This window comes from Sarcophilus harrisii, chromosome X, assembly GCF_902635505.1.
Source record: "Sarcophilus harrisii chromosome X, mSarHar1.11, whole genome shotgun sequence".
Classification (NCBI taxonomy): domain Eukaryota; kingdom Metazoa; phylum Chordata; class Mammalia; order Dasyuromorphia; family Dasyuridae; genus Sarcophilus; species Sarcophilus harrisii.
Window position 1 is genome coordinate 18,985,746 of NC_045432.1, and position 27,642 is coordinate 19,013,387.

Genomic DNA, 27,642 nt, shown 5'->3' on the forward strand with positions numbered 1-27,642 from the left:
TATAATATTGATGTTCCGATAAAAGTCGTTCTTCTGGTTTTGCTCATTTCACTCAGTTCATGCAAATCTTTCCACGTATCTTTGGAAATTATCTTTTTCTTCATTTCTTACAGTACAATGGCATCCCATTACATCCATATATCACAATCTGTATAGTCATCCTCCAGTTCGTGGGCATCCTATTCATTTCTGGCTTTTTGCCATCACCAAAAGAGCTACTATACCTATTTTGTACATATATGGACCTTTCTCTCTTTCTTTGATCTCCTTGAAGTCTAGGTTTAGCAGTGGTATCGTTAGGCCAGAAGACATGCACTGTTTGGTAACCTTTTGTTTATAATTCCAAATTGTTCCAGAATGATTTAGACCTACTCACAGGCCCATCAATAGCAGCCCTAAAATGCTTTTCCATGCAGATTTTGATCTTTTTTCATTTAAATTCCACCCCCCCATGGGGGGGTATCTCCCCCCATGAGACATTCTTTTCTCATAATACCGTGTACCCCGCATCCAGGGACTCTCATCTAGGGAATTAAACAAACTGTTTCCGAGCTTTAATCTGAAAGATCTGAAAGTTTGAAATTTGAAAATTTGAAAGTTTGGCCAATGCCCTATCGAGTTGAAGTTACTTTTCGGAGCGGGATCACCATATATGCGACAGTGTGTGAAGGGGACACCGTCCTAGCTTTCTCTCTTTTGGACTTCCGGAAGACAGACCCCATCCAGCCAGGAAGGAGTGTGGCTACTGGAAATTAACACCATGAAGGTGACCCAAATGCAGGAGCAGAGAAGGAGAAGGAAGCATAAAGAGGGACTGGCAGCTAGAGATTGCCCTGGGGACAGGTAAGCCTGGTTTCTCCCATTTCTCTTCCTCTGCTTTCTCTTGTCCATAACCCTGAGCCAGGGATTCAGACACACCCCCTTTCCTAATCCTTTCCATGAGCTGTGAGGTGGTTCAGGAATTCCCCCACACCCTCCCTAAATATCTGAGATGACAAGTAGGAGGAGATTTAGGAAATGGTTGGAGGAGAACAATTCCATGCCAGAATATCTGACCTACTTCCCTTCATCTTTTTTTTCACTACGTCCAACAACCTATGGACTCCTTTGAGCATCTGGCCCAGGGGAGGAACCCCAATGGCTGTGGGTGTCACACAAGCTGTACTGACTGAGCTGGGGAGGTGGCACACTACCCCAAATCATGGAAGATTCTGTAAACACATCCGTGTAGAATTGGGTAAAATAAGTCTTGAAAACAAACACCTCGCTTTCATGCCTTTCCGATGCTCTTCGCTTCCTGGGAACCACAGAAAGAATCAATAAATTCTGGTGAAACGTCTGCAATGAGGTGAACCAAACGACACCATCTTTGGGCCAGTAAGCAAAGTCATCTTCGATGGTTTTTAGCACTGCAATCGGATCCTAGTCTACACATCATCATGCAGGTTCGATAGCCCGTGGAAACGGTCTCCCTACTGTGGAAAAAGTGTTATATCTTTGCTGAAGCACCCCGCTGCGCTACTCACCTGGTGCTCCTGGGGAACCAGGCTGTCCATCCAGTCCAGGTTGTCCTGGGTCTCCAGGATGACCATGGGAGCCTTTGGGACCCAACGGTCCAGGAACGCCTTCCAAGAAAGAGGAGAAAAGAAAAGAAAGATAAGCTAAGGATGCAGATCCAGGAGTAATGGTATCAATGGGAGTCGCCAAATTTCAGAACTCTGAATGGAATAGAGAATAAGGTTCTGCTCTGTCATGGGACGGACCGGTAGCAAAGTCAAAAGCACTTTCTTAGCTTAATCTCTCACATCCTATTTTATCCAACACCCAGTAATGCCAAACACTAAGTGGGGAGAGGGCGGTAAGGAAAGGGGTGAGAACAAGACTCAACCTTTCATTTCACTGCACTGAGGAACTTCCCTCAAGGCAACTTCTTCTACCAGGTAGATTGGACATGCTCTCTCTCTTTTGAAATTTGCAGAACAGCTTAAGATAATGACCAGGATGTGTCGGTTGCTGGACTGGAACCCAGACCTTCCCACCTCCAAGGGTAGCTCTTTCTTCACTGAGCCAAGCTGTAACTTGTGTTCAGTGAGTGGTAAACTGCCTTTAATGATGCACTTGTCCCCTTGCCCTATTCTCAGGAACTTCACCGAGGACTGTGGATCCTGCCAAGGTGGAATCGCATTTAACTGCACAGTTTCAGCAAAGGGAGGCTTCAAAAGGCCCCATGGCAGAGCTCTACCATATCAGGACAGCCTCTTCCACTTGGCGGTCCACTCCCCTGCAAGTAAAAGGCTGGCAAAGTCCTGATGGCAGACACTGAGAGCTGGCAGGGAGCTCCGAGGCTGGCTCACGCAGAAGAGGAAACTGAGATCCAGGGGAGTCAAGAGACTTGCCCAGTATCACACAGATGGTAATAGCAGAATGAGGATTTGAATCCAGGTCCTGTGACTCCAGGGCTAGCACCCTTCTCACTGTGCCCAGTATTGGTTTCTCTCTTCCCAGTGCTGGTTACCTGACAACTCTAATCTATGTCATGGGAGCCTGGTGCCTTTTGGGTTTCTGCACAGATTCAAGACTCCTGTCCTATTGAGTAATGTGCTTGGGGACTATGGGAGAGAGACCAAATTGCCGGGAGAAGCTTCTCCCAAGAAAAGATATGAGGCAGCATTAGGGAATGGTCCAGAGCCCTGACTGGGGGTTGTAAGTCAGGTGGTCTGGATTCTAGAATTCCTTCTGCAGCCAATGACCTGTATCCCATGTTTGGCCAATGACCTGTATTCTATGTTTGACCCTTCTTTGGACCTCAGCATCTGACTCTCTAAGTTTACAAGCTTAAAGGCCCTTTTGCCGTCCCCCACCTTGGTTCGAATAGAAATTATTTTAATAATTTAATTATTTAATAATAATAACTGGCTAACTGCTACCCAGCTAGGAGACATTCATTAGTGAACTGACTTTTTATTAACTGGTAAACCCCCGGCCTTAAAAAGAATTCCCTTTACTTTAAAATTAAGAAGCAAATAGAGTTATCCATTGCATATCATGAGGGGTAGGGAGACGGTGCCCCCACAACCTGGAAAAGTCATGTAAAAGTTTTTGGCCCCCCCTTCATACTAGAGAAGAAGTTGGAATTATCATTCTATTAAAAGATCAAATATGTTGATATTATAAAATAATCTACACAGATTTTATGCATTTCTGACTTTCTAAACTTTTTCTGCATCATCTGTGGCTTTCGCAAAACTTCCCCCAAATTCCCATTTAATTTCTGAGCTATATTGAAAGCTCCTTGGGAAAAGTTAGGATGTAAAAGGGATAACTGTATACAAAAGGAATAACGCATATGCAAATACAAAAGCAAATGGAGAAACGAAGGTTAGTTGGCACAGTGGATAGAGCGCTGGGCCTGGGGTCATCGAGATCGCGAACACTTACTGGTTATGTAACCCCGGGAAGTCACTTAACTGGGATTAGCCTCAGTTTCCTCATCTGTGGAAACAAACGGAGCCGATCACAGCATCCATCTCCCAGAGCTGGCGTAAGGATTGGATGAGAGAATTGATGGAGTATCCCAAAAGTCTTAGCGCAGTTTTAAGCTATTAAAGTTTAGAATTGTACTAAGACTTCTGGGATCATCTGTCCCCCCCCCTATGTAAACTGCTTTACAAATCTGAAAACACTATAGAAATGTTAGTTATTATTATTATTATTACTGGAAAGAAGTAGACAGTGTTGTTACTGGTATTCTGATATATGTATTGTAAATTCATAGCTTTTCCCAGAATTCATTAGTTTGCCTTTCTTTTCACATCCCTTTGCAACATTGACAATTTCTAGTTTTTGTTATCTTCTCCACACAATGTATATATACAATGTACTTGGGTACAGTGTGCAATTCACCCAACACGTGTATATATAGAGAACATAGGTGGATGCAGGTGTGCTGTGAACATATATGTGTATGTATATGTATGTATATATATATATATATATATATATATATATGTTACACAGAGTAACAGAATACCTGGCATATTGCAAGTAACACTGATATGATGAAGTTCATTATTAAAGATGTGAATCTTTTTCAGTGTGTATTTTTCCTAGTTCGTTTCGGAGGACTTTTGGACTAGTGCTTTTGTGGGAACTCCCAGTGAGGAAGCTCCTTCTATCAATGTACATCAGTACCTAGAAAAGTACTAAGGGGGCAAGGGACTGGCCCAGGGTTACACAGTTAGGATGGCTCAGGAGCAAAATTTGATCGCGGGCCTTCTTGACCCTGAGGAAGGCATAAGGCACCAACCCCTGCACTTTGTAGTCACTCTTTCTAAGTATATGTTCATTATTGTTTGGTTGTTCTCAGTCATGTCTGACTTCATGACCACATTTGGGGCTTTCTTGGAAGAGAAACTGGAGCGGTTTGTCATTTCCTTCTCCAGGTCATTTGACAGATGAGGAAACTGAGGCAAGCAGGGTGAAGTGACCTGCCCAGGTTATGTTCACCTGGATTTAAATTAGTCATGAAATCTAATTTTTTTAACCTAATGTAATCTAAACTCATGGCGACTATAAATGCCCTGGCCTAGCTGACTCCATTCTCTTACCTGGTAATCCTGGGTCTCCCTTCTCCCCCTTTACTTTCGGATAGTTGGGATCCACTTGTCCAGGAGGGCCTGGAATGCCAGTCTCGCCTTTTCCACCTTTTTGTCCTACAGGACCAGGAAATCCTGGCTGACCCGGCAAACCGTTCTCACCTAGAATAGACACAGAGACAGAGAGACACCTGGGGTGGAGGACTGTGCACCACACCTACCGTATTTATTGCACCACGTCTGTGTATTATTCACGGCACATTCATACACACATACATTGTTCACAAAATCTACGTACATCAGTCACGGTCCCCTTATACACACATATCCACAAATGTACACATGCACACACGTGTATACACATTTACACATGCATACACCGGCACTGTTCCAGAGTGTTAAGGAGCCATGCACATCACCCAAGGTGCCTTATGGCCCCCAGGCAGACATACATGCTTCCTGCAGTCCCACACGCTGTTTGTTCAAATCTGTGAACAATCCAGAATCTGCCCGCCCTTTCTCACCATGGCTCTTCTCTACTGGTGCCCTTGACAGCCTCCAGTTTCTCCCCTTTCCAATCTATTCTCCATTCAGACCCCAAAGTGATTTTTCTTAAAGCCCAGGTCTGACTATTTCACTCCCTTCCCCAAGAAAGTCCAGGGGCTCCCTATTGCCTCCAGGAGCAAATGCAAACTCATCTGGTTGGCCAAGTTCTTCACAGTCTTATTACTGTCTGATCTTCCGACACCTTCCCCTCCACACACTCTCCAGTCTAGACACAGAGGTCTACTTGCTGCTCCTCACCGACAAGTCAGTCTCTCATCTCTGTGCCTTTATGCTGGCTGCCGTCCCCCCATGCCTAGAACGCTCTCCTTCCTCACTCATGTCCCAGAATCCTAAAGCTTCCTTCAAGACTCCTGTTCTCTAGAGCAGTGCTTCTTAAACTGTCACGACCCCATATGGCATCTTGTGACTGAATGTGAGGGTCACAAAATTATGAGGTGTCATCAATGAATGTTTGCTGTGCATCCTTATTTTATATACCTACATACCCAGGTTTACATAAATATTTCTCAGGCACAAAGGGATCATGAGTGGAAAAGGTTTTAGAAGCCCTGGTCTAGGAAACCTTCTTCCCCTACTGCCAAAATTACCTTGGGTCTATTCTTGCCTATGTATGTATACATTGTCTTCCTCATTAGAACAGGAGCTCTTTTTTTGCTTTTTCTTTCCATCTCTTGCACCTAGCACAATGCCTGGCAAACAATAAGTGTCTCATAAGTGCTCGCTGACTGATCCATTTCTCAGACTCCTCATCGGTGCTAGAGGCTCATCACCTTCCTTCCTCATCCTCAACTTCTGGTTTATCCAGGTGGCCTCGCCCCTACGGGAGTCCACTCAATGGAGCACCCTTTATGGCTCCCCAGTGGTCCACTGCAGGGCCCAGCAGCGTGCCCCTCCCCTCAGCCTTATTTGGGACACTAATAGTCTTTTCTCTCCAGTGACCCTCGACTTGGGCTTCTAAGTGTTCAATTATCAAAATAGATTTGAATGACTCTTTAAAGCTAATGGGATCTGGCAATAATTTAGAGGGAGAGATTTTCCAAATTGCCACTGGAATTCACACAAATTAAGGAAGTGTCTTTATGGCAGCTTTGCAAAAGTCAGTTTTGCAAAGATAAGGATAAATATATGCCAGAAATTTTTAAATATTTTAAAAAATCATACCCTCTAGGCCCTAATTAGGCTGTAAAATAAATTAAACCAGCAGCAGTACATGAATACTCACCTTAAGTTAGTGGCTATTTCAAGCATTATGAAGGGCTGAAAATGCCAAACGAGTTGTAGCACTTGTATTTGCTCCTAGAGACCATAGGAAGCTACTGAGATTTCCGGACAGGGAAATGTCACACTCAGATCTCTGGTTTAGGAATATCGCTCTGGTGTCTTGTGAACGGCAGAATGGAGGGAGAGTTTTGGAGGCTAGGAGGCCCAATCAGGTGGGACCTAGAGAAGGGCCTGAAAGAGGGGGGTTATTATGGGAGTAAAGACAAAGGAGTGGATGGGAGGGATGTTGAAGAAGGATAATGAGATGTAGTGACTGATTGAAAAAGAGGGGCTGAGTGAGGGTGAAAAGCATGCATTTTGCTTGGAGGCTTCAGTGACTTGGAAGGCTGCTGTAGTGCCCTCAAGAGAAACAGTGAGATTAGGAAGAAGCTTTGGGGGAGGGAGAAGATGAGAGCTATTTGAGATGTGCTGCATCTGAGATGCCGATGGGACATCCAGTTAAAAATCTCTACGAGGCAGTTAGTGAGGTGAGACCCAAGCTCAAGATGGAGATGACAGCAGGATATGTAGATTGAAGCTGATGGCAGAGCCCCGTGGTACGTCCACGCGTAAAGAGTGGAATACAAACAAAGCTTCAGCAGAGGAGATGGAGAAGGAATGGCCACAGAGACCAAAGAACTGGGAGGGAGCACTGTTAAGAAAACCCAGGCAGGAGGAAATACCCAGCAGGAGAGTGTGGCCAACAACCAAAAAGTCAAGAAAAATGAGATTTGAGAAAAGGGCGTTGGCTTTGGCAATTAAGGAAACTTTGACTGTTATTGTTCATCCTTCCCTCCGGAGAAGGACCAATGACAACAGGAAGAGTCAATCTTGACTTGTGAGTGAAATGGACTTAGGTAAGGCCATCGGCCTCAGTCTCTCCTCCAGAGTCATTGGCAGCCAGTGGTAAGAAATCGGTTAGGATGATGGGAGACGGCCCCCAAGCAAACAGCAATAAGCTTGGAGACAGTGCTTTTGGGAGAGTGAGGAGATCCGAAGCCAGACAGAAAGGCTACATGTAAAAGGACAGGAAAAGACATCAATGAGATGGTTTTGCTATAAGGGGTAGTAGATTTATAGACTATTTTGAGAAGATGCCAGGTTTGACCACTTGGGAATGTTTGTAAGTAGGAAAGAAGTCAATGGATAAGAACTAGAAAACGGAGGGGAGAGTGAAGACGGACGATAGAAGGGCTGAGCTCCTGGAGAAGATGGCAGTAGATGCAATGAAGGATGCGATCTGGGAGGTTGGCCATGGCAAGAACAGCAACCTCTTCCTTTAAGCCAGGGCAAGAGATGAAAAAGTGAAGGATGATGCTGAGGGGCTGGGAAGTGGGGCATTGAGGAGAGGAGGGAGCTCAGATGGTTTCAAAGTTTTATTAACATATGCCTCCCTTCACATAGCTCTAGGTATCAATGAGAAAGACCTTAACATTTGAGCATTACAATTATATGGCTTTAACCTACAAATCCCACTTAGAAACATAGGGGATCTACCTTCATTTTGTAGCAAAATGTTCCTGTCCAACAGAAATAGTTCCCATCCCTTAGAAAGGCAAGTCAAGCAGATCTCCCCCGCCTCCTTTATGTTGTCTGATGAAAATCTCATATTTCATTTTCTCCGGGGAAGGAGAACACGCCCCCTCGTACAAAACATACAGCCAAATGTTACCTTGCAAGCCAGGAACACCACTCCTGCCAGGAATTCCTAAAGGTCCCGGTGGTCCTGGAGGCCCCAGCTTCCCCATTTCACCTTTGGCACCTAGAAGCGGTGAATCAGCAAAGTTATTCTAGACAAAACCTCGAAGGACGTCCACGAGGGATTCTCACTCGCGTATGATCCGAGAAAGGCATCGTAGGAACAGATTTAGGGCGGAGGGAAGCTCAGATGCCGTCTAGCTCAACCCCTTCCCCTCATTCTGCAGAGGCAGAAACGGACATAAGGCCATTTCACTCACAAGTCAAGACCGACTCTTCCTGTTGTCATTGGTCCTCCTTGGGAGGGAAGGCGGCACAATAACAAAGTTTGCTTGATTGCCAAAGCCAATGTTCTTTTCTCAAATCTCATTTTTCTTGACCTTTTGGTTGTTGACCACACTCTCCTGATGGAGATCCAGAAGGGACCTTCAAGGCTGACTCATTCCTTTTCTCACAAATGAGGAAACTGAGACCCGGAGACTTGATTTCTCAGGGTCATAGAAGTAAAAAGTGATAGAAATACTGGAGATGCTCATTTTATTCTACATGCTGGAAAGTCCCCCCAAAAAGTGACTTTCAAGATGGGGAATAAAATGGATATCCCCATCTCCTCTGGGACTTCAGGCAAATACACTTTTTGGATCTCAATTTCCTCGTATATGAGAGGGGTGGGCATGATGGCCCCTAATGCCTCTTATAGTTCTAAAACTATAATCTCACTGTTATCTTGGACAAGTCCCTCCCTGGACCTCAGTTTCTTCCTCTATAAAATGAGGGACTTGACCTAGTGGGCCTCTCAGGGCCCTTTGAGCCCTAGATCTGGGGTCCTATTTCACCCAGCATTCCCACAATTCCCTGAAGCCAGCCACTGCAACACCAGAGGCAGAATGAGATCAACTCACTCACATACTACCATCTGCAACAATTTGTAGTACTCCCAGAGAAACATTTTCAATTACCTGAAAGCCCGGGGGCGCCATCTCGACCTGGGGACCCTGGAAAACCTTGAAGCCCCATGACCCCAGGTATTCCAGGGAGGCCCGGATGGCCTCTCTCACCGGGAGGCCCCGAGACATCAAATCCAGGGGGTCCTGGGTCTCCCTTTCCTCCCGGGTGTCCCGGCAAGCCTGGAGGACATAATGCAAATACTATCAAACTCTGATTTGGGACATCATTTAAAGATTTGTGCTGACTTCCAGTAAATGACCTCTCCTGGCAAACCCTGACAGAACACCGCCCAGTGCATAAACCCAACCCAAAGGTAGCTATATTGGGGGATTTGCAGAGATAAAAAAAGATCTCGAAATCCCATATTTTGATTTTCAAGGCCATGTATAAGGTTTCCATTTCTTTCTAGAACACGTTACTCTAAATCCCCCAAGGAATTATGTTAGCCAAAAAGGTACAGGAAACATGCATAAGTTTCTTGTAATCTGAGAAATTCAGAGAAGAGCGATGGAGAGAATTAAGGGGACCTACCAGAGCAATAGACATGGCGCCTACAATAACATAAGGGAGGAGGAAAAGCCATCAGAGTTCAGATCAATATGATGACCCTGAGATTACAGAAGGCTGCTGATGAAGGAGGCCCTCCTCCTCTAGGTAGAAAGGTGGTTAAGTTTGGAGGCCGGCTCCCAGAGTGCCTCAGGAAGCACGGCTCACCTGTAATTCTTTGTGACAAGGGAGGGTTCTAATGGATGGGAGCCCATTGGGAAGCAATAATGAGGTTTCCAAAAGCATCAATAAAGCATTTTGGCAAATTAAATGACTTCTGAATGCTGATATAATGACCTATCCTGTCCCAGAGAAGAGTCAGAAATAATGAGCTTCCTTCCCTTCTTTCCAAGGTGGGGCGCTCTGGGTGTGGCACATTGCATATACTTCCGGGCACGGTGGATGTGCTGGGGTTTTCGGAATTGCTTCCCCCCTAATTTTTATTCTTGGTTACAAGGGATGGCTCTCTGAGTAGGGAAAGGGATAGATTGCAGAAAAGAAGGTGCCCCCAAAGCAAAAGACAGTCAATAAGAGTTTCAAAGAGAAAAATTAAATTCATAGGAGTATAAACTGAGGTAGAAGAAGGCCCTGAGATCACTGAGCCCAAGCCCCTCAGTTTACAGAGAAGGAAACCTAGAAAAAGGGAGGGATTTATCTAAAGTCACACAGGCTTGGAATTTCAAGGAAGTTTGTTCGACTCCAAATCCTGAGCTCTTGGGGGGGGGGGGAATCATGAGATGGGGACACAATGTCATCCCAAACTGTTGGGATCTTTCTCTGTAGAAATCCATCTCAAGAAAAGACCAGGGTTCTTAGGCAAGTTACAACCTCCTTCAGCCTCAGTTTACTAGATTGTAAAATGGGGGTGCGGGACTAAATGTTCTCTGACATTCCTATCAGCCTAAGATCTAGGAACCTGTGATCCCGATCTCCCTTCCACCATCTATGGGCTGGGTCTCCCTGAGCAAAATGGGACCTCTTAGTGAGAAAATGGAGGCAGCCCCTTATGCATCTGAAATTGGGTTTCAGATGAAACACTTGAGTGAGAACAAGGAGAAAAACTAGGGATTAGAGGAATGATTAGTGCAATTCAGCCTGGAACCTGTATTCAAGCACCACTGCAACAGGGCTTATCAGAAACACCCAAGCACAGACAGATTCTGCTCTTCTCTCCATCCCTCCCTCCCTCCCTCCCTCTCTGTTTCTCTGTCTGTCTGTCTCTCTCTTTCTGTCTCTGTCTGTCTGTCTCTGTCTCTGTCTGTCTGTCTCTCTCTCCCTCCTCCCTGCTTCCCCTGCCACTCCTCCCCTCCCCTCCCCCTCACTTTTCCTTTCCCTCCTCACCCTCCCCTCCCAGCCCCCCCTCCACGCCAGTGGCTCCCTCCTGGCTGTAAGGCCCCCAGTTCTGTGATTGAGGATTCATAAGCCGGTGTTCTGTATCTCAGCCTGTATTGAAACACTAACCTTTCATTCAAATGAACCAGACGCCATTAACAAAATTTGGGTTGGGGGAAAACCGACGCATTGGTGAAAGCTACAAAGGTTATTGTTTCATCAGGAGGCACCTAAAACGTGCTCGCTGTTTGGTACATACGTGCGACAGGAAAAGAGAAATGCAAGAAGAGAAACTGGGAGCTCTCCGCACTAATGAACACCACTGAAACCCTATGTAGATTATCTTCAACGGCTGAAATTACATTCCGAAACCGCTTTTTTTCCAGCAGTGTCAGAGCTGTCAATATCTCGAATAATGAATAAATGCAAATCGCCCGGACTATTGCACCAGCCTCCTAATTGGTCTCCGCACCTCCCATGTCTCCCTTCTCCAGCCCATCCTCCATCCGGCTGTCAAAGTGGTGCTCCTGAAGCCTGGCTCCAGCTGGGTCAGTCCCTGGCTCTCTCCTAGCTCTGAAGGCAACATGGGGCACTGGACTCGGGGTCAGGAACATCTGGATTCAAATCCTGTCTTACAGACTCGGGGGCGAGATGACTCTAGACAAGTCACATCCTTTCCCTGGACCCCTAGTTTCCTCATCTATAAAATGATGGGGCTGGATTAGTTGACCTTTGAGATCCTTTTCAGCTCCAGAGCTGGGATCCTACATTGCCTCCCTTTATGGGGGCAAGGAGAAAGGAAGTCCATTTTATTAAGCACTGTGCTAACCACTTTTTACAGAAAATAGCTGATTTGATGTGTGTGTGTGTGTGTGTGTGTGTGTGTGTGTGTATCTTATAACTCCCTTGAGAGGCAGGTGCTTTTTCTATAGCTATTTTATATTTCAGGAAATCGAGGCAGCCAGTAGTGAAATGACATGCCCAGGGACACAAAATTAATAAATGAATAAGCCTGCATTTGAACTCAGGTCTTTCTGACTCCAGGTCCGGTTCTCTGTGCAAAGCGCCATCTTGCTGCCTCAGAGAGACATTTCAAATTTATTTGATTGATTTAAGTAGACTTCAAGTTAACAACTACACTAATAAATAAACACGAGACAACAAATTGGGAAGAAATATCCTGGCTTGGTTCAAACTGGAAAGACTTCAATGAAAAGGCTTTCAAGAAAGAACAATAATTGTGACTGTAGAAAAGCCAAGTGCTTCAGAGTTCAAAGAACTATGAGAGTACTTGCACTGACAGAGTGAAAAAGAATGAGGAGATTGCAAACTTAGAAAGGAAAACAGCACAGAAAAGCAACAGAACTCTGCCGACCTGGAAGGACCGATCTCAGACCTGAAAAATGATGAAATGATGAAGGATGTGTGCATCCTTCCTCCCATAAGAGGAGTGAGGGACTATGGGTACAGAAGGTGATATACAGCATTAGTCCCAGTCTCCTTGTCATTTGTCTCGATTGCCTGTTTCTTCATTACAGGGGAAGTACTGAGAGAAGGTGGTATTTTTGATATAAATATAAAAAGTCATCAATAAAATGTCTAATTTTAAAACATAATTAATAACAACAAAAAGCATGATTTAATTTTTTAATTTTAATAGGTTAAAACCGCACTAAGACTTTAGGTATATGTGATATGTAGAAATCAATGTCAGGTTTTCTATGATGGTCCAGATCACAATATATATATACATAGACTCCTATTTATATAGTCCTGATCAGTCATTTTTAGCCATGTCTGGCTCTTTGTGACCCCATTTAGGGTTTTCTCGGCAGGAATACCAGAGTGGTTTGCCATTGCCTTCTCCGGCTCATTTTGTAGATGAGGAAATCGTGACTTGCCCAGAGTCACGCAGCTAACAAGTTATCTGAGGCCACATTTGAACTCAAGCCTCTCTGACTCCAGGCCCAATGCTCTGTCCACTGCAGAGCTCCCTAGCTGGCCATTTATGTAGTATTTATGTAATTTTCCTCGTAAGAACCACATGTGATCAGTGGAGAAAGTATTAAGCCCATTTCTCATGTTCTCTAAAAGCTTAGAGAGACTGTACTATTTGCCCAGAACCACCTGGTTAAGTACCAGGGAGAGGATCTGAACCCTGATCTTCTGATCCCAGGTCCATCACTCATTTTAATACATTATCCTGCTATGGCTGTCTGGTGAGAAATGTATAATGGGTTGAGGGAGAAGGTTTCTTGGCAGTTTAGTCTAGAACGGTGGTCCCTAAAATGAGCGCAGGGGAGGCTGACCCTAAGACTGATCTGCTCTCAAGAGGCGTGTAATTTGTTGTCTTGTCTTTTTTGCCCTTGTGCTTCCCCAATCCTCTTCGACTCTGCCCTCGTTCTCCACCCCCAAAGCTTCCCCTCTCCCCACTTTTGCACCAAGCGTCCCCCCTTAGGGCAATGGTAACCTGGGCACGGAGCAGCAGCTGTGCAGGTGCCATCGGGGGCATCGCCGAGCTTCCCCCTCGAACCCCAGATCAGCCCCTCCAGGGGCCCCTCGGAGAGAAAACTCTAGTTCCAGGGCACTGGGGCCGAGTTCCCTCCCACCCCTTTTCATTTAGGCTGGGACAGAAAGAGCCACACAGGATGAACAGGCACGGATGGGCTGCACTGTACTTCACAGTCCTAATTACCTCATCTTGTTCCCCAAATACAGCCTTCTTCTAAACTGTCTTATTACTGTCAAGGATCCCACCATCCTTCAGGTTCACCACCTCAGAGTCTTCTTCCCTCTCTCATTCTTCCTCACCCCACGTAGCTGATCAGTTGCCAAACCTTGTCGTTTCTTCTCTTTCTCTAACATCTTGAATCTGTCCCCTTGTCTCCACTCACATGGCCACCACCCTGGGAAAGGCCCTCATTACCTCTCTCCTGGATTAGTGCAATGGTCTCCTAATTGGTCCCCCTGCCTCAAGCCTCTCCCCACTCCAGACCATTCTTCACCCGGCTGCCAAGATGATTTTTCTAAAAGCGTAGGTCTGACCACATTGCTCCTCTCTCTTTTCAATAAACTCCAGGGACTCCCTAGGATCGAATGTTTTTTTCATTTCCATCCCCTCGTCTTTTCACTTTCTAGTTTTTGTGTTTTATAATGTAAATGATTATTAGCACAGAAGTGCGCGTATATAATTTGCAAATAAATAAACACGTATTGAGCTTGAGTCTCAAATTCTTTTTCACTGATCACACAATCAAAATATTTTGGAGTCCACTGGCCTATAGAAACAGCGAGATTCACACAAATCTGCGGTGGGTAGAAGAGAGGAAAGTTTGTACACTTAATAGTAACCTAAGAAACGAAACTCAAGCTGTCTGAATTCAGTCGAAATCATTGTGCCTTTAATTATACCTTCTCCAAAACATCAATGGAGTTATTGTTAGGGTACATAAAAGAATTTAAGCCATGTCTACATCAAATAATACCAGATTAAAAGATGATTGGTTCTGGCTCTTTTGACTGGCTTCCTGGTGAAGTGGAAAGAATGTTGGATTTGGAAGGCCAGCCCTGGCACTTAAGCTACCTGTGTGAACTTAAGCTAGTCCCTTCCCTCCTTGGCTCTCAGTTTCCTCATTTATAAAAAGAGGGGCTAGAACCAAATGGCTTCTAAAAGTCCTTAAAATCTAGGATCCTTGCTGTGTGACTTTGATCACCTTCATCCCTTGGGACCTCAGTTTCCTCATTTGTAAAATGAGGAGATTGAATTAAATGACCTCAGGGCCAAAGATCCCAAGCTGGAAGAGATCTCAGAGGCCGTCTAGGAGGAGGAAAAGTGAATAGCTACCTCTCTTGCCCAGAGAGAAAAAGTGACTCATGTCACTTACATAGCTAGTGATCATCCCAGCCAGAATATGAAGCCAGGTCCTTTGATTATGTCAATTTGGTTTCTATTCTAGGATCTCTATTTATCTATTTATTTATCTCTCCACCCATCTACCTATATTTATCTATACATCTATCTGCCTATATCCATTCATCCATCTATCTATCTATCCATCCATCCATCTACATATATCTATCCATCCGTCCATCTGCCTATATCCATCCATCCATCCATCTATTCATTCATCTATCTATGCATCCATCTACATATATCTATCCATCCATCCATCTGCATATATCTATCCATCCATTCATCTATCTATCTATCCCTCTATCCATCTACATCTATCTATCCATCCATCTGCCTATATCTATCCATCCATCCATCTATCCATTCATCCATCCATCTATCTATCTATCAGACTGATGATCCTTTGAATCACTGAAGGCCATAATTATCCAATTCCTGGAGACTAATCGTAACATAACTAAGTACAGCACTGAGTTCAAATAATTCTTGTTCCCACCCAGGAGAAATTATAGGACCCTTTCCCAATAAGGTGTCTGTTGTGCTGCTCTTTTTAAAACAAGTTTTATCTATGTCTTTGTTTATACTTCACAGTCATTTTTATACATAACATGCCCCTCTCTCACAATACCAGTCCAGTGGGCCTTCCCTTGTAATAAGCAAAAGCAGTAAAACAAATCAACCAAATGCAGCAACTATAAGAGCGTAGAGTTTGCCAGCTCTCCAACAAAAGGAGTTTGGTGTACTTTCTCACCTATTCACTGGAGATTGAATGTAACAATTATACAGTTTGGTTTCATTTGAATGCTTTCTGTTTACTGTCTTATAGTAATTGTGCATATTAACTTTGTTTACTTCTCACTAGATCAATTTCTTTGTCTGAATTCCTCCATTTGTCATTTCTTGTCTCAATAATATTTTATTACATTTAAATACTAATTTTTTCAGTCAATCACGCTATCTCCCACTCAATCAGTCACTACATCAAATAATAGCAGATTAAAAGACGATTGGTTCTGGCTCTTTGTTCACATTTATCTGCTGGCACAAAAATCCCCCCTTTCAATATTTTCCATCTATGGGACTTCTATTTCTGTCTTTGACCTCTTTGAGGTATATGCCCAGCAGTGAAAATGGAATCAAAATCTTCTAGTGACTTTTCTCACAGAACGCCACACTCTTTTTCTGGAACTGAACAAGTCACATCTCCAAGGAAGCTGAAAATGTCTATCTTCGCACAACCCCTCCACCATTTAGTATTTTCTTTGTCTGTCACCTTTTCCAGATTATTGGGTGTTTGATGAAACCTCAGAAATACTTTAAGTGGCATTTCTCTTAGTCTTAGCAATTTGCATGGTTGTTAATAGTTTGTAATATTCCTTTTGAAAACTGTTCACAGTCTTCGACTTCTTCTCCACTGGGGAAAGGTTCTTTTAGTTCCCTACATATCTTAGAATTCAGACTTTATCAGAGATGTCTAATGCAAATTTTCCCCCAACTGACGGTTTTATTTTTATCCTAGATGCTACATTAACTGTATTTGTGCAAAACTTTATTTCACGGAGTTGAAATTGTCTCATTTCTGCTTTATGATATTCTCTATCCCTTATTTGGTAAAATAAATAAATTCTCCTAGCTAGAGTTATGAAAGTTACTTCCTTTCATTCTCTTCTAATTTTGCTATGATGGTATCTTTTTATGTTTAAGTGGTGCTTCCGTTTGGACCTTAACATGGCATGTGATGTGAGATGCTGACCTAAGCCTGTTCTCTACCAGAATGCTTTCCAGTTTTCCCAGAAGTTCTTCATTAGCGAATCGTTCCACAAATTGCTCCTGTTCTAGGGCTTATCAAACACTGGGCTACTTAGTTGGACTATTTATTATTTTTGTGTATCTTATCTTGTCAACTGATTATCTGTCCATTTTTTAAATCAATACCTAATAGCTTTGATGATTACTACTTTACAATATGGCACAAGGTCTGGAAGTAATCGGACTACTTTATGAACTTGGGCAAGGAAACTTCCTGTACCCAAGTTTCTTCTTTTGTAACTGGATGATCTTTGAAGTCCCTAGACAGAGGGTCTTGTGTGTCATCTTGGCCAAGTCACCTCCCTTCCCTGGGTTTCACTTTCCCCATCTGTAAAATGGGAGAGTTATAATGAATGGCCTCTCCTCAACCTCTAAATCTATAATCTCTCTGAGCACTCTCTGACTTATCACGTTCTTTCATTCCTAGTTTTTCTTCCCTATTCTTTTCCTCGAATCTAGTGTCTGGAATACAGACCTTTTTTCCCTCCAGCTGAATTTTGTTGCCATCTTGTCTAGTTCTGCAGAGTAACCCCTTGGTAGTTTGATTGGCAGAGCACTAAGTATGGAAATTAATTTAAGCAGCATAGTCATTTCTATGACATTGTCTGATTTGCTTCTCCAAGTGTGGTTAATGTGTATCAAGGAATGCCCTATCCACCTGCCACTTGAGGAAGGATCCTTTCCAATTTGCAAAAGAATGATAAAATTTCCAGGAATTAGAAGAACATAAATTCAAAGTGGAAAAAAGAAGCCAGCCTGCTAAGAATATAATAGCCAAGGTGATTTCATAGTCTTAATAAGACTCATTTGCTTGGCTTAGTTGAACTTTTTTCTTTATAGCATTAAAGGCTTCAGACAGCTGAGAATGGGAGATATCCAACAGTGTGGCAAGACCCGTAGGCAAGGCTACACTGATCCTAAGAGCCTCTGACATGGGCTCAGTTGCCTCTCCTCTGGATCCCTCACAATACTTGTAACATCATTATTGCATCTTCTTATTCTGGGGCTATTCTGGCAAGAAATTCGTTGAGTATATTTGATGACACTTATTTCATTCTCAATGATATAAGTTTGAACCCTTGGGGCAGCTAGGCGGCACAGTGGATAGAGCATCAGCCCTGAAGTCAGGAGGACCTGAGTTCAAATCTGGTCTCAAACACTGAACACTTCCTAGCTGTGTGACCCTGGGCAAGTCATTTAATCCCAATTGCCTCAGGAAAAAAAAAAGAAGTAATGAACCCTTTTCCCAATTGTCCATCTTTTTCCAACAAACCCATGATGTCCTTAATGTGATGATTCCTTTCAACAATGCCAACTGCAACCCCTCAAGCCTGACCATCCTTACAGGACCATGTTCTCTTGCCCATATCTTAGCCTATGTTTGCAATAAGAGGGCCATCTTGCTTGTCTTGCCATCACACCACCAGGGGAGTGCGTGAGCTATCCAGCTAGGCACATTTTTATGAGACTGATCGAACACGAGCACGAGAGTATTAGTAGGCAATGGGAAAATAGGAACACCGAAATCCCCCATGAACTGAAAGTAGGTACAACCTGCAGAACGATGGAGAAGCACATGGTGCTGTGAGCAGGCTGCGGCAGATCCGTAATGAGGAGCTCCCCCAAAAGTAGGAGTATGGAAAAAATGTCATCAGGGGAAAGCGGGTACAACAGGAAGAGAAAATGAGCTAGTTGTGTAATAAGAAGGAGGAACAGCAGGCAGATAGGCAAGTGCTCTACTGGTATCTTCGGGGTTTTGGAAAGGAAGATAATAAATAGGCATTCACAAATATCATCTCATTTGAGCTTCACAACAGCAATGCTAGGAGGAAGGTGCTATTATCATCCCCACGCTATAGATGAGGACACTGAAGTGACTTGCCCAGAGTCTCACAGCTAAGAAGTGTCTGAGGCTGCATTTGAACTCAGAGGAAGGAAGGAGGGAGGGAAGAAAGGAAGGAGGGAAGGAAGAAGGGAGGGAGGGAAAGAAAAAAGGAAGGAAGGAAGGAAGGAAGGAAGGAAGGAAGGAAGGAAGGAAGGAAGGAAGGAAGGAAGGAAGGAAAGGAGGGAAAGAAGGAAGAGAGGGAGAGAAGGAAGGAGGGAAGGAAGAGAGGGAGGGAGGAAAGGAAGTTAAAGAAAAGGAAGAAATGAACCAACAAGGAAGAAAGGAAGGGAGGGAGGGAAGGAGAAGGGAGGAAAAAGGGAAAAAGGAGCAAGCTTTTATTAAGTACTTAGTATTGTTAGGCACTGTGCTAAGCATTGGGGATAAAAATACAAGAAAAATAAAATAAAGACAGTCCTTAGCAAAATTCTCAAGGAGCTTGCATTCTAATTGAGAAAGACATCATACAAATGGGGGCTTATTAAGGGGGGGAGCTGCAGATATTTATCTTGAGGGAGCAGTGGGGTACGGCTTTGGAAGTCATGAGGAAGTCCAGAACAAGGCCTAGAGAAGAATGAAGGCAAATCAGCCTGGCTCCTGTCACAAAATGGAGGCGCCAGGAAGACTTCACCCATGAGAAAAGGGAGGTAGTCGACTATTCCAGAGAAAGGAGGTCTCAGCATGAGCCAGCAATAGAGGGGGCAGGGTTTTGAAGTTCAGAGGAAGTCAGAAATAGGGTCAGGAGGGAAGCTCCAGGCAACTTCCACAAAGGGAAATTTTTTCAGCACCAGCTGCCTGGTAACTCAGCACTGACACAGAGTGTCAGAGAACTGCTTGGGGACCCCAAAAGATGAAGAGCAGCTCAGCACCTGCTTTTTAACTTAGTTTTGGAACACCGCCCGGGATACTGAGAAATTAAATGACTTGCCCAGGCTCACACAGTCACTATCTTTCCGAGGCAGGTCTCAAATCCAGTTCTTCCGGATTTCAAGGCCCACCCTTTCTCAACCCCAACATGAACATGCCACCTTTTCAGTCCTAGAAGCAGATTGTTCTGTCTTTGTCATGGTGTTCCTGTCCACGGCATACTTTCAAAATGGATTCCAAAGCAATGATTAATCTCTTTGCAAAATGGCAGAAACTGTATAGATTTAGCTAGAACGGAGGGGAGGCAACTTAATGGTGGAGGAAGGCCCAACCTGGGACTCTGCCCCATCCTGGCTGTGGGACTCTGGACCAGGTCCTTCATTTCCCCTCCAGTTCTAGATCAAGGGAACTGACGAATCAATGATCTATCCACAGATAACAACATCGTTCTGCTGATCTACCCATCTAGCAAACTTGTCAAAAAGGGAAATGGTCCATCTGAGAATTTTGCTGGGAATCCAAGTCAAGCTTATCAGCCTCAAATTCACAGAGACCATTTCCCTTCTCTTGGAAAATCATCATTCACTTTCTCCAATTGGGTGGCGACTCTCCTTTTCTCCAAAATCTTGCCCGGGACCCCTGCTAGAGATAGCCTCCCCCCGGCAATTCCATCCTCTTGTTCTCTCAGAACCGAGCTTTGGCCGAAACTCATCCCAATGGGCTATTCTCGAGGTAGTCCGTTCAAGATCCATGCCTTAATATCACCTAATTTTAAATCATTCATGACCTTTGGACTCCTTGAAAAAGGCTCTAGAAGTCCCAGAGATATAACGTGTCACAAATTTGATTTCTGCAGCCGGATATCCAAAGAAGCAATACCGCCCGTGGTTTTCTTAGTTTAATAAATAGTCAAACGCCGACGAGAAGGTCAGAAAGCATACTCTCCATTTCAAATCTGAACTCGATCTTGCCGAAACCAGCTGATCAATTCATGTGACTTCAAAGGGAGGATTAAATGTTCTACATTCATTTTAATTTGATGCATTATTACAGGGCTTTGCAGAGAAAAAGCGCAGAAGCAGCATATGCTGGCCTCAGGTTGGCCCTTAGTGGGCCAGCCTAGATTAAGATCATTAGGATTCACATCAGCATGCAGCCAGAAACTCAGGAAGTACTCGCTCACACAAACAATGACACTAGGGGGAACGTAGGAATCGCTATCTGAGGAAGAAAACCCATTTGTTTACAGCTCCATACGTTTCCTATAGAAGGCCTATGGAAAAAGAGGATAAAAGCTAGATTGTCTTTAGGTTAGAAAGGGGGAGGGGAGACGAGGAGGGGAGACAACAACGAGGGGGCTTGTGTCTAGAAAATGCCAGCTCAGGTCAGAAACAATGATGGGGAGGGGCTGGAAAATAGACTGATTTTTCAATGCTTCTCTATAGATGGCCACACCCACCCATCAGAATTACACTGCAGGGAAAAAGACACTGGGCACAAAAAGGAGAAAGAGAACTGAGGGGGGAGGGAAAAACATGAGAATAAATATCCAAACATATACATATATATGATATATAGGTGTGGGTGTGTGTGTATATATATATATATATATATATATATATATATATATATATATATGTCTCTGTCTCAAGATTATTTCTTCAAAGAGGAATGGGTTGTTCTTTAACAATAATAATAAATAGTGCTTATATAGTGCTTTGAGATCTATGAAGCACCTTATGGATATTAACTCACTTAACTCTCACAATAGCTCTGGGAGATAAGCGCTATCATTACTCCATTTTAAGATGAGGAAAATGAGGCTATTAGGAGGTAAGTGACTTGTCCAGGTCACACAGCTAGTAAGTATCTGAAGCCATATTTGAATTCAGGTCTCCCTGACTCCAAAGGTAGGATTCTATCCACTCACTCTGTCTTTCTGGCTGGTTCCTTCCTGCCTGCACACATACTGAATCGTACTGAAAGAAAGCACACAAGCCAGTTGACTGGACCCACTAGATAATTATACTGTTGTCTAATCTTAACTGGGTCCTCAATGCCTCAAGGCAATCTTTTGACTCTTCCTCAATTGGCCATCCATTGCACTCTCCACTGCAAGTGTTTTAGACCTCCTGTCCTCAAATGGCTCCCGCCTTCCCCTATGCCCTCTTTTTATATGATCTCATTTCAATTTTCCTAGTAAATCAAGACCAATGGTTATGAGGCCTCCTTTTCCCCCACTGCACAACTCAAATCTCCTCAAGATCATCCCATCCTCTCCCCCTCTGACTCAATCTCCAACAAAAAGGACTCTTATCCTTGTCAAATATAATGATCTTTGCCTCACCATTGCAGGCTCCATTCTGTCCCTTCTCATCTTCCTCTACCCTTTCCATGACTCCCATCTACCTATAAACATGCCTTTAAAACCCCAACAACAACAAGCACCAGCCCTTCACCAGACCCAGTCATTCCTTCAAGCTCTGCCTCGATTTTGTCGTTCAGTCATTTCAGTCATGTCCGACCCTTCATGAACAGGACTGGGGTTTTTTTTTTGGCAAAGGTACTAGAGTGGGCTGCCATTTTCTTTTCCGGTGGATCCATTCTGTCAGGCAATCGGAGCTTAAGGGACTTGCCCAGAGTCACACTGCTAGGGAGAGTCTAAGACTGAGATTTGAAGATGGGTCTTCCTGACTCCAGACCCAGCACACTACCTATTGAGTCACGAGTTACCTCCTCTATGCTTCTAAATCTTTCCTCATTTTCACCGCTTAAAAAAAAGCCCTCCTCTACTCATTGCTTCCATTTTTCTAAGTCCTGCTCTCTCCCCAACTTCCTGCTCTCTCCAAGGTCCCCAGTAGTTGCTTAGTTGTCAAATCCAATGGTCCTTTCTCAGACCTCATCCTAAGGAGCTATTCTTAGCTTTCAATAGGGTTGCTCAACTCTGCATCCTAAATTCTTTCTTGTCCTTCCTATCCTGTAGGCTTTCTCTGGATCTTTTTCCTAATTGTCTAACAGCTCCTTCTCTGTCTGTCTGTGTGTCCCCCTGTCTGTCTGTTTGTCCTCCTGTCTGTGTGTTCCCTCTCTGTCTGTCTGTGTGTCCCCCAGTCTGTCCTTCTCTGTCTGTCCCCCTGTCTGTGTGTTCCCCTCTCTGTCTGTCTGTCCTTCTCTGTCTGTCCCCCTGTCTGTGTGTCCTCATATGTCTGTGTGTCCCCCTGTCCATCTGATTGTCCTTCTCTGTCTGTGTCCCCATTTGTCTGTCTGTCCCCGTCAGTCTGTGTGTCCCCATCTGTCTGTGTGTCCTTCTCTATCTGTCCCCCTATCTGTCTGTGTGTACCCCATCCATCTGACTGTCCTCTGTCTGTGTGTCCCCCTGTCTGTGTGTCCTTTTCCTAACTGTGTGATGGCTCCTTCTCAATTCCCCTCGGCAGGTCATACCCTTTAAGCATGTGTATACTACAGGGCTTGACCTTGGGCCCCTTTTCTTCCATTCTCGCTGTGCCCTGTACCCTGTGCCATCTCTTTAGATGGCTCCCAAGGATCCCATGATCTCTGCCTTCCTAGGCAGGCAGATGTAGCCGGCCTCTTCATCTTGTCCTCTAGGCTCCCGCTCCCAAATGTTTGGTGGGCATATGGTTCCGATTCCATTATGGACATTTCAAACACATAAAACAGAATCCCTAAGCCACCCTCCTTAATCCCAGCCCTCTTCCGAACTTCTCCAGCAATAACACAAGTACCATTCACCAGCTTCCTTCCATGAACACGGGTCTGCAACATCAAAGTCAAACTTCCTTCTTTTATTCTCCACTTAGTGCTCACCTAACTTCAAAGCCTTGTTGCCTCTGCACTATAACAGCCTCCTGATTGGTCCCCTTGCCTCGATTTCTCCCTTCTCCCTTCTATGGCCCATACAGGTTATCAAAAGGATATTCCTAAAACACAGTCTAAATATATCATTCCTGCACTCAAGATGCTTCAACTGCTCACTATTGCCTCTAGGATCAGTGACAATCCCTGTTGGGAATAGCCAGACCTTTACAATCCAGTCTAGTTCCCTGCTTCTCAGACTGTAGGTTGCGACCCCCCCATGGGGTCACATAACTGAATGATGGGGGTCACGCAACTCTGATTTGTTGTCAGGAAACGTTTGATTTGGGGACTCATTTTATATATGTATAGACGTATATACCCTGGGTCATGTAAACATTTCTCAGGTGAAAAGGCGTCTCTCCCTAGCCTGATTTTACCTCCTCCCAGCTCCCAGTTAACATTCTAGCCAAATTCTGGCCCATACAGTGATTCTCATCATGGCCTCCCATAAGCCATCTTTTTGCCTCCATGCAGGTCATCCCTCATGCCTGGAATAGTCCCCCTCCTCACAGCTGCCTCTTAGAATTCCCAGTCTTATCCAAAGCTTAGTTTCTACATGGAAAACCTTTTCTGACTCCCCCCAGTTGTTAGGGCTTTTTGCTCTCCCAGATTACTTCTTTTTTTTTTTTTTGCTGAGGTAATTGGGTTTAAGTGACTTGCCCAGGGTCACTGGGCAAGTGTCTGAAGCCAGATTTGAACTCAGGTCCTCCTGACTTCAGGGCTGGTGCTCTATCCACTGCACCACCTAGCTGCCCCAAGATTACTTTATTTTTAGTTGGCTGTGTACATATTGTTTCCTTCAATACAACGTAAGATCTCTGAGAGTAGCAATGCTTCACTGATCATATCTGTACGCACCCAGGTGAATTGTTTTGGGAAGAATCTGAAGATCCCTTGGCAAGACGAGGCACTGGACCATCGAGGGTCTTTGTTGAGCTGAACTTTGCCGCAAAGGATGCAAGTCCAATGGGCCGGGCATGTAGCCCGAACGATCATTTGCCTAACATACTATTTTAGGGAGAACTCATATGGGGCCAGCTTCCACATGACGGGCAGAAGTGTCACAAGGATACTCTCCAGGTCTCTCTGGAGAACTCTGGAATTAACCATGGGGAGACACAGGACCAAGAAACATGTCGTGCTCACCTCAAGGAAGAAGACGGTGTGCCCTATGAGCAAAGCAGATCTGCACTAGCTCAAAAGACAGGTGAGCTATGCACATTTCAAGCCATCTCCGCTTTAAAAGATCACACAGATCACTTGGGCTCGACCTGCGGTAGAACATTCTGAAGTCGTGATGGTTTGATCAGCCACAGACAGAAAGTTGCTACGTTGACCCCAGTCACTTCGGTATTCTTTGAGCAAAATGGACAATAACCATGTGCCTGGCACAGAGTAGGGGTTTAATGAATACTTGCTGCATTAAACTGAGTCAAGTAGATGAGTTCCCGATACGTACAGCCTTCAGGAGGTACAGCCTACCTTTAGCCCAGTCTTACCTGGTTGACCAAGAGATCCAGGAACCCCCGGTGGTCCTGGATGGCCTGGACGGCCCATTCCTGGTGGCCCAGAAGGACCCATAAATCCGGGCTGTCCGATTGTTCCCGGGTCACCTTTGCAGAAGAACAAAACAAAAGAAATCGAGTTCTACTTCACATACAGCAGATTTGGTTGTAAATAATAGTTTTTCTTACAAGATTAGTTGACTTGTTCAATACATGTCACAAGTCCCATATGATCAGGCAGAGGCAGGAAGTGTATATGTGTGTGTGTGTGTGTGTGTGTGTGTGTGTATATATATATAAAATCTCCTTAGAAAGCTTGCCATTCACGGACCATCAAGGGAAAGGGGGGTAAGGGAATAAGCCGGGGGACATGCTTAATGATTTTAGACATTATCTCATTTGATCATTACAAGCACCTTCAGAGTTAGGTTAGAATTGAGGAAACTGAGGAGACAGAAGTGAAGTGACTTGTCCAGGGTCTCATAGCTAATGCATCCCTGAGGTCATATTTGAATTCAGATCTTCCCACTTCCAGCCTCAGTGTTCTATCTACTGAGCCAGCCACCAACTGCCTTCAAGAACACAGGTAAGTAGCCAGGATATATGGAAAAGAAGCCAGATACGGCCACCGGGACCTTATTTGACATGTGCTAAGGGCTGGGCCTCCAGATCCAAGTCAGCTTGATCCTCCTCCAGATTTATTTTTTATTTTCCCCTCCAGGAAGGATATAAGCAATAAATGAAGGCAACTAACCTCCCGTCCTTGTTTTCCTCAAAGCCTGGACCACACTCCAGGCAAAGGGCATGCTGTGGAAGGGCCTTAGGAGAAATCGGGGGAAACATGGACAAGGGCAGAATGCTGATCTTTTTAGTCATCTCATGTTGGGGAACCACAGGCAGGCACAATTCCAGCACATTATACGTGATGTTGGAAATGGGCGATTTTGTGACTACCGTGTTAGAAGAAAAATAATTCAGTTTCATATACGATCCCCTTTAGTGTCCTCCTTTGTAGAGCAGAATGTTTTGTAGACTGTTTGTTGATGATTGTTCAAAATAAAGTACATAATAAAAAGAACACTGAGAGAGCAGTAAGAATAACTTCCATTCCTCTGGCACCATAAGGTTCACAGAACACTTTCCTTGCAAAGAGCCTCTCAGGGAAGCCAATGGAAACATTATGATCTCTATTTTACAGAAGAGGAAACTAAGGCTCATAAAGGCAAAAGGAGGGAGAAAACATCTACCAACTTGACTCTATTTTAGAGCAGCTGCAGTGAAGGGAGAAGAGCAGCTGGGCTCCTTTGGCGTCACACAAGACAAAACCCAAGGAATAGGCTGATGGGGCAAAAACAAACAAACGAACAAAAGCCCACAAGCTCCCGATGCCTCGAGTTTGGACAACAAGGAAGTACTGGAGTCCCTAATAACCAGAAGACGGAACTGTCCCCAGAAGTATCACTGAGACATGGTGGGACCAGGTCTAGTGGATGGCCCTGGATGGGTAGACTTTAAAGAGAAAGAAGCAGCCCGGGGAAAAGAGGGACACCTGGTAATGATACATAAGGAGGACATCATCAGGTGAGGAAAAACAAGAATCAGACAGAGGAAGCATGGCTGAGAACATCTGGGGAAAGATCAATGGAGAGAAAACCAGGAACACTTTTCTCATCATCCAGACCATCTGAACAAAAAGAAGAAATAGATGAGGAGTTGGGGAAACAGATTCCAAGTCTGGCACAGAAAGAAGCATGATAGAGTGGTAATGGGGGGCTGCCATCATCCAGACATCGACTGGAACTCTCTCTGTGTCAAAAGCAGAACACTAAGAACTTCTTGAACTGCCTTAATGTAATATAATACTAACAAGGGGGGGATTCTTTTCTGGATCCGATTTTCATTGTGAACATTGCAAAGGGTTCACAGGAAAGATGGGTAGGATTGGATCGACTAATTCTACAGGGAAAGTCGGACCAGGAAGGAAGGAAGATGCTCAAGAATGAAATGGGCTTTCAATGGGGAAGAAAAACAGTTGTTGTCTGAAGAGACCAATGGGATGTGCAGGAAATTGACCAACCAAATTAGATTCAAAACAGCTGAAGATGGGAGGGAGGGTCAGCAACAGAGGATGAATACAAAACCATGATATTGTACCATTTGAATGGCCTCACTCCCAGGAAAGCTCAGGATTAGTTTGGGCTGGCAAAGAAAGCAAAGAACAACAAAATGGTATGAAGAATGGAGGCAGGGGAAGACATGGAAGTTGAAGCTGTATTAGGAGAAAAGGAGATACTACATAATTAGGCAAGGACAAATACGCCATCTTTCGAAAAAGAGCAAAAAAAAAAGAGTTTGCAAACTAGAGGCCGGCGAGCTTGACTTCAGTTTCTGATGCATTCTGGAGGGAATTATTAAAGAGATGGTCAGAAAGCATCTAGAAAAGGAAGTGGGATGAGAAAGAACTCCCAAGGCTTCATCAGAAACAGAGTATGCCAGACCCGCCTCATTTCCTTTCTTGACACAGTTAATAAACTTGTAGGGGAAGGGAATGCTGCTGCTGTTGTTTACCTGAGTTTCAGAAAAGCTCTCGCTAAAGTCTCTGAAGGCATTTCTGTGGGAACGATGGAGAAATGTGGGCTAGATGACAGTACAGTTAGACAGATTCTAAACTGGTTGAATGAACGGACGCAAACGCGAGTTATTAGTCATTTGATATCGGCTTGGCAGGAACTCTCCAGTGGAGCGTCCCAGGAGCTTGGGCTTGGTCCTGGCCGCTCGAATTATTTCACATCTCTAGCACTGACTTAGGCCAGGATAGATATCAGACACCAAGCTGAGAGGGAGAAC

The 27,642-nt window shown here is 44.4% G+C and overlaps 1 protein-coding gene across 1 annotated transcript in view; it reads right to left on the reverse strand.

Moving 5' to 3' along the window:
* The window catches only part of COL4A5 (collagen type IV alpha 5 chain), a 214,195-nt gene that overhangs the window by 77,390 nt on the left and 109,163 nt on the right, over positions 1 to 27,642 (reverse strand). Inside the window, exons 30-34 of the mRNA XM_031944962.1 lie at positions 24,790 to 24,903; positions 9,080 to 9,247; positions 8,095 to 8,184; positions 4,608 to 4,757; positions 1,527 to 1,625 (exon numbers count right to left, since the gene is read on the reverse strand). Coding sequence (XP_031800822.1) covers positions 1,527 to 1,625; positions 4,608 to 4,757; positions 8,095 to 8,184; positions 9,080 to 9,247; positions 24,790 to 24,903 — 621 coding nt within the window. The remainder of the gene's footprint in view (positions 1 to 1,526; positions 1,626 to 4,607; positions 4,758 to 8,094; positions 8,185 to 9,079; positions 9,248 to 24,789; positions 24,904 to 27,642) is intronic.